Here is a 7,469-nt window from a genome sequence, read left to right on the forward strand (position 1 = left end):
TGCTTGTGCCCCCCCCCCCCCGCTTTTTTTTTGGCTTCAAAGTGCCTGGTTTCTGAGATGAGATAGTGCTGTGAAAAAGACAGATTTTTAGCTGATTTTCTTTAGAGGATTACGGTTATCAGATGCTGGAAGTAGAGAAGTTGCTCCCTCCTGTGTTGCTCGCCTTTGGAAGGGTAACCACCGCTCTCTCCTGGCAGGATCGACCGACCTTGCAGCTATATCAGCCAGGAGCTCGCATTCGAGCACGAGAAGGTGGTGGGGGAACCTCTGTGGAGTGCCCCGACGGGAGCAGGGGTGAGGCTGAAGATTCAGCACAGGGTGGTTCCCAGAAGAACGAAGAGGCAGGGTGAGTCAGCATGCACGTTTGACTGGCACGTCCCATTCAGCATTCTGCAGGTTAGAGAGGGCATTCTGGAAATGTACGAGTCAGCCTTGAATCTAACCTGTAAAGTGAATTTACTCCTTATAAAGAAATCAGAAACTATAAATTTAAATGTGGCATAGCAACATCGAGAAACCATTCTTAAGAAAGCAATCTTAAAAAAATGAAAAGTTGTCATAAATTTTACTATTTTTAGTATAAACTAGTATGTATCATTTAGCCAAAATAACATGTACTTTGAGTTCTACAGATTTGTAAGTGATCTGCTGGGATCCATATTGCACGTAGTGTATGAGCTATAGTTTGGGGGAAGGGAGGGCTCTCGTTCCATTGTAACCCAGTGACAGAGACATGTGTGCTGTCTGTTCTGAGCATTCCCTGAAGTCTGTGTGTTGTAGCCTCTGTGATAGGAACCTTAACACTATATAAAAATCTGACATCTTTAAGTATTACCTCTTTAACAGTGTGGCCACTGACTTTTTTCACAGTCTTTTCATGGATGTGCTCGTGATTTATAACCACTGTGACTCAAGGATTGCTGAGATAACGTAAGGGCATTATTTTGGGACGGGGTAACTTAGGTATGGCATCTAGGGTTTTTCTTTTCACAGTCTGAGGCAGTTTTATTTTGAAATGACTCATTGGAGTTTTCTAAAGTTATGTGTTCTACAGTATTTTTTAATGTTAGTAAAAATTTTTAAACATTAATGTTTTTAATTTTTGGCACTATGCTTTGATCCACTTACTAAATAAAAATTTTAGTTGCTATGGATTTGAAGTCCAGTTGTACTGTTTCAGTGTCAAATTTTACATAATAAAACATTGCTTTTTTAAAATGTAGCTTTAATTATTTTGCTGATTGTATCTATTCCATACTAGATATGAAACATTTATCAAAAAACTGAGAACACTCATTTATCGTTAAAAATGTCTGACTGTTAGACATATAGTCTATTCTGTGGCATTGCTGTGCTCTTGCACTTGACTCTGGAGCTCCAAGAATTTGGCATGGGGAGGGGTGCAAAGGACTTGCCGTGATGTAGTGAGGTCCATGTGACCTGGCATGATCATCCCTGATGGAAAAAGGGTAGGTGGGTAGTAACTGTTTTAGACTTTGTAGACCCTCTGCTCTCTGTTACAACTTGCAAACTCTGCCATTAGGCAATACATAACAAATGGGCAGGGCTGTGTTCCAATGAGATTTATTTATAAAAACATGCAGCAGGCCATATTTGGCTTGTGGATCATAGTTTCCTGATTCCTACTTAGAGTATGGGTCAGACTGGATTTCCTGATCAGTGAGACTCTGTGTCCTCATTGCCCACTTGGGCTTTGATCTGTAAACACAAGTGCAGCTCAAAATAGACTGAAGACTTGAACATAAGACCTGAAAATGTCAAATTCCTAGAAGGAAACACAGAGGGTTAACTCGTTGAGACTGGTCTTGGTGATAATTTTTTATATTTTGACACCAAAAGCAAAGGCAACAAAATTAAAAAGAAACAACAGAACTACATTGAACTAAAAAGCTTCTTCACATGAAAGGAACTTATCTATAAAATGAAAAGGCAGCCTATGGAGAGGAAGAGGATATCTTCAAACAACATACCTAATAAGGGGTTAATTTCCAAAATATGGAAAGAACTCATACAACTAAATAGCAAAAAAAATCAAATTACCCAGTTTTAAAAAAGGAGCAAAAGACCTGTACAGACATTTTCCTAAAGCAGACATCCAGATAGTTCACAGGTACATGAAAAGGTGATCAGCATCATTCATTATCAAGGAAATACAAATCAAAACCACAATGAGATACCATCTCACACCTGTCAGAGTGGGTAAAGAGGAAGTCTTGGCAAGGATGTGAAGGAAAGGGAACCCTCACGTAGCATTGGTGGGAATGCCAAATGTTAGAGCCACTATAGTTTGCCAGTATGGAGGTTCCTCAAGAAGTTAAAAATAGAACTATTGTATGATCCATCAGTGCCACTGTGGGCACAGATCCAAAGGGAATTGGAATCACTACCTTGAAGAGATACCTGTTCACATGTTCATCACAGACTTCACAGTAGCCAAGGCATGGAAACAGCCTTAGTGTCCACTATGGATGAATGAAGAAAGAAAATGAAGTGAATATTATGCAGCCTCAAAAAATGAAACCCTGCCATTTTCAACAGCATGGATGAACTCAGCATTATGCTAAATGAAGTAAGCCAGACAGAAAAAGGCAAATATTGCATGCTATCACTTATATATGTACAGTCTAAAAAAGCTCATAGAAACATTAAAATGGTGGCTGCCAGGGACTAAGGCATGAGGGAAATAGTGAAAGGTTAACGAAAGTTATATGTGATTCAGTTATAAGATTAATAAGTTAAGGATCTAATATATAACGTAGTGATGATAGTCGATCGTACTGTATTATATCATTGGGATTTGCTAAGAGAGTAGAGTTTCCTCACCCAAAAGAAGTAAATATGTGAGGTGCTATTAACTCAGTGTGAATTCTTTCATAATGTATACATTTTACAAATCAATGTTATATGCTTTCAATATATATTAGAATTTTATTTGTCAATTATACCTCTGTGAGGCTGGAAAATAAGTAAATAGAAAGTAGCCATACCCTGTGAAAGATTCCTGAGATCTGTCCCTGGGCTTCCCAGAAGTCACTTTGAGGTTACTGATTTAAAACAATAATACATTTGTTTAATAGGCTACTTCGGTATAAAACATTTCCATGTACACTCCCTAGTTTTGGCTTAGACTCACTTTTAAGATTGGTTGGGCAGGACAGGACACACATGATCCCCCTTTTATAAACTAGAAAGCAGGTTCAGAGATGTCCAGCATTTGTTGCTGGCAAATCTGAAAACTGTTTTCATACTCGTAACACTTTTATTACTAATTTCCCAGAAACACATGTTTTGAGTTTATCACATGTGTAAGAAATGATATAAATGTTAAAGAATTCTCTTCACATGGGCATTCCCCATGGGAAGTGCAGCTCATCATGATAAAGGAGTGGAATGGGGCTGGCTGCCTGTTGGTTCACTTTCTAGTAATTCTTCTGCAAAACTTTCTTTTTTCTGTTGTTTCTCAATTTGGATTCCAGTTTTTGGTTTTCTACAGGTACCTAATTATTTTATTTTATTTATTTTTTTTTTTTAATTTATTATTTCTAGGAGAGAGAGAGAGAGACAGCGTGAGCAGGGGAGGGTCAGAGAGAGAGGGAGTCACAGACTGAAACAGGCTCCAGGCTCCGAGCTGGCAGTCAGCACAGAGCCGGATGCGGGGCTCGAACCCACGAACGTGAGATCATGACCTAAGCGAAAGTCGGACGGTTAACCGACTAAGCCACCCAGGCGCCCCTATTTTATTTTTATTTTTATTTTTTAGAGAGAGAGAGAGCATGAGCAGGGGAGAAGGACAGAGGGAGGGAGAGAATCCCACACAGGCTCCAGTGCAGAGCATGACGCAGGGCTTGGTCCCATGACTGGAGTCATGACCTGAGCCAAAATCAAGAGTTGGATGTTCAACCACCTGAGCCACCCAAGCACCCCACAGCTACGTAATAATTTTAGTAATTATATTTAAACATGGACATAGCAAAGCAGAGCATTAACTTTCAGTATTTTAATGGCTCTGTCTTGTTAGTAAATTATAAACACCAACTGACTGAAGTAATTCCTCAAATCTTACATGAAGTAGGTACCTTAAAGAGTCTCACATCTTTGGAAATAAGTTTTCACTTGCTTGATAACAGTATTACCAAGTAATCGTCTCCCACTTAATGAGTCACGTGAGAGTGAAACACTCGGGGAGGGTGAGGTAGCTCATGGGGCAACAGGTTCTTTACAACAAATCTCAGGAAGGCTAGTGGGTCATGTGGCCCCAGGGACTAAGGAAAGGTAGTCATGGGCCAACCACAGTCCTGCCATGCAGAGGATCTCGGATGGAGAAGGGCATGAATTTCTTCACATTAGTCCATGAGAAAGGATTTTTTATTTCCATCTGTATGATTGAATTCTCATGTTTGAGTCTATTTTCTTAACTCAGATGAAAGAGAGGTAATTATACTTTAGGCAGATTTGTTTTCTGTTCTATTCTTCCTGTCTTTAAGAACATGTCAGAGATTAAAGTGGAGAATTTAAGTGGATATTTGACCTATTCGATCTGTGTTAATTACTACCAAAAAAGAAAAAAATGAGAGAACATAAGTTTATTTTCAGAACGGTAGTAAGCGTCAAGAGGGTTGTTTTGTTTTTGTCCCCTGCCCCCCCAAGCAAATGAGCCTACTTAAATCCACCAGGTAAACCAGGTAAACCTTTAGCAAGGTTTAATGATAGTCATTGTTACATGAAAATTCAATTTAAACCCTTACTTTAAAAATTTTGTCACTTCAGTGAAGTTTAGAAAAATGCTGTCTTCTCGGTGTGAGTTTCTATTAAGCTGCATTTTGGAGGCTTTCGACTTCTAAGTGTTTATCCTTCTTTGTATCAAAAGCATGTTTGTCTTGTAACATTTTAAATTTCTCCCCAAGTTCTTCACTGTTACACATCTAAAAGAAAAATAATTACATAAGTAACTTTGTATGACCAAAGGGATAAAAGATGTCTTGGCAAGTTTAAACACAAGCAGTCTACCCCATAGAGGAATGGCATTTTTCAATGATAATAGCATTTTTAGTGGAATAATTTAGATTATTGTCATAGTAGAAAAATCAAGGTGCCAAACTGAGAGCCTTGTGCCTACATATAATTACCCCACTTAATACATGCATGAAGTAGCCACTGACTACATCACTGGGACCATATATTTTTTTAATGTTTATTTTTGAGAGACAGAGACAGAGTACGAACAAGGAAGAGGCAGAGAGAGAGGGAGACACAGAATCTGAAACAGGCTCCAGGCTCTGAGCTGTCAGCACAGAGCCTGATGCAGGGCTCGAACCCACGATCTGCGAGTTCATGACCTGAGCCGAAGTCAGACGCTTAACTGACTGAGACACCCAGGCGTCCCAGTACCATACTTCTCTGAACCAAAAAGTGGAGCAATTGATTTGACCAAGGATTTCTTGTGCTGGTCTGGGGTGTGAGAGCCAGTGTAGGAGATGCTGTTTGGATATGAAACTGCTGGCCTTTCTTAAATATCTTAACAGATGATAGAAACCATGATATTCAGACTCAGGCCTTACTATGGACTAAACTTTGTCCCTACAGGGTTCACATGTTGAACTCCTAACTGCCCCCCCCCCCACAGTGTGACTATATCTGGAGTAAAGAAGTAATCAGTGTTAAATGAGGTCATAAGTATGGGGCCCTGATCTGATAGGATTAGTGTCCTTGTAAGAGGAAACATCAAAAGGTGCCCATGTGTAAGCCAGGAAGGCCTCACCAAGAACCAAAACAGCTAATGCCTTGATCTTGAACTTCCAGCCTCCAGAACTCTGAGAAATAAATGTCTGTGGCTAAACCTGCCCATTTGTGGTATTTTGTTATGGTGGCTGGAGCTGACTGAGACAGGCCTGTCCCAGGAAACATAAGGGCTGAGAGTGTACAGGACATTAGGAAGGAAACCAATGGTGACTCCCCTCTCCTGGATCATTCCAGTAAGATTTGGTCATCCTATGTCAGGAAGAAAACTCCCTCAGGCAAAATTGCCATATCAAAATATAAAATGGAAATATCCTCACACCCACATTCAGCATTTGAACTCCTAACACTACGCCTTACAAACAGACTGACGCAATACAGACAGTAAGCATGCTAGCTGCCCCTGTGCCTCTGCCCACTGCTCATCAGCAGCCATGGCAGAATTCAAACACTGAAATGTCCACAGTGTGTTACAAAGTTACAAGTGTGGGATGTGCTGTAACTACTTCCTACACATATAGAATGTATGTGCTAGAAAACATCTGGAAAGATGTGTACCAATATGTAAGTATATGGTCAATTAATCTACAACAAAGGAAGCAAGAATACACAATGGGGAAAGGATAGTCTCCTCAGTAAATGGTGCTGGGTCCGGGACAGCTGCAGGCAGAAGAAAGAAGCTGGACCACTTTTCTACATCACAAACCAAACCAAACTCCAAATGGATTAAAGACCTAAAAGTGAGACCCGAAACTATAAAACTCCTCAAAGAAATAGTAAGCAGTAATCTCATGGATTACCCCGCGTTAGCAACATATTTGTGGATACATCTCCTCAGGCAAGGGAAGCAAAAACAAAAAAACTATTTGGACTACACCAAAATGAAAATCTTTTGTACAGCAAAGGAAACCACTAACAAAACAAGCAGCCTGCAGAATGGGAGAAGATATTTGCAAATGACATATTTGATAAGGGGTTAGTATCCAAAATATATAAAGACTATATAAATCATTACTGAAAAAAAATAACCTGATTAATAAACAGGCAGAAGACCTGAGTATATATTTTCCCAAAGACGCAGATGGTCTACAGACACGTGAAAAGGTGCTCAACATCACTAATCATCAGAGAAGTGCAAGTTAAAACCACAGTGAGAGATCACCTCATCCTATTTGGAATTCCTAGTTTCAGAGATGAGATAACAAGCATGGGCAAGGATGTGGAGAAAAGGGAAGCTCATGCACTGCTGGTGGGAGTGTAAACCGGTGCAGCCACTGTGGAAAATGGTACAAAAGTTCCTTAAAAAAATAAAAATGGAAATACCATATAACTCATTAATTCCACTGCTGGGTATTTTCCCAAAGAAAATGAAAACACTAATTTGGAAAGGTATATGCACCACTATGTTTATTGCAGCATTATTTACAATAGCTAAGATATGGAAGCAGCTCATGTGTTCACCGATAGATGAGTGGATAAAGAAGGTGCAGTTTTGTATATACAATGGAGTATTACTCTAGTCACAAAAAATCTTGTCACTTGTGAGAACATGGATGGACATAGAGGGTGTTATGCTAAGTGAAGTAAGACAGAGAAAAAGTAATACAGATGATTTCACTCTTACGTGGAATCTTCAAAACAAAACAAACAGAAACAGACTCTTAAATACAGAGAACAAACAGGTGGTTACCAGAGGGGCGGGGGGGGGCGGG

At 39.7% G+C, this 7,469-nt stretch overlaps 2 protein-coding genes across 3 annotated transcripts in view; one reads left to right on the top strand and one right to left on the bottom strand.

The window, feature by feature from the left end:
* UPF3A (UPF3A regulator of nonsense mediated mRNA decay) overlaps positions 1-1,160 on the top strand; it is a 21,857-nt gene extending 20,697 nt beyond the window's left edge. For both annotated transcript variants that reach the window (XM_077753953.1, XM_077753954.1), the window contains exon 10: positions 198-1,160. In XM_077753953.1, coding sequence (XP_077610079.1) covers positions 198-350 — 153 coding nt within the window. In that variant the 3' untranslated portion in view covers positions 351-1,160. The remainder of the gene's footprint in view (positions 1-197) is intronic.
* Positions 1,161-4,650: 3,490 nt separating this feature from the next.
* Positions 4,651-7,469, bottom strand: part of CHAMP1 (chromosome alignment maintaining phosphoprotein 1) — a 30,682-nt gene continuing 27,863 nt past the window's right edge. Inside the window, exon 2 of the transcript XR_013332630.1 lies at positions 4,651-4,943. The gene's annotated coding sequence lies outside the window, so the exon portion shown is untranslated. The remainder of the gene's footprint in view (positions 4,944-7,469) is intronic.

Source organism: Crocuta crocuta, unplaced genomic scaffold (assembly GCF_008692635.1).
Source record: "Crocuta crocuta isolate KB4526 unplaced genomic scaffold, BGI_CrCroc_1.0 scaffold31, whole genome shotgun sequence".
NCBI lineage: Eukaryota > Metazoa > Chordata > Mammalia > Carnivora > Hyaenidae > Crocuta > Crocuta crocuta.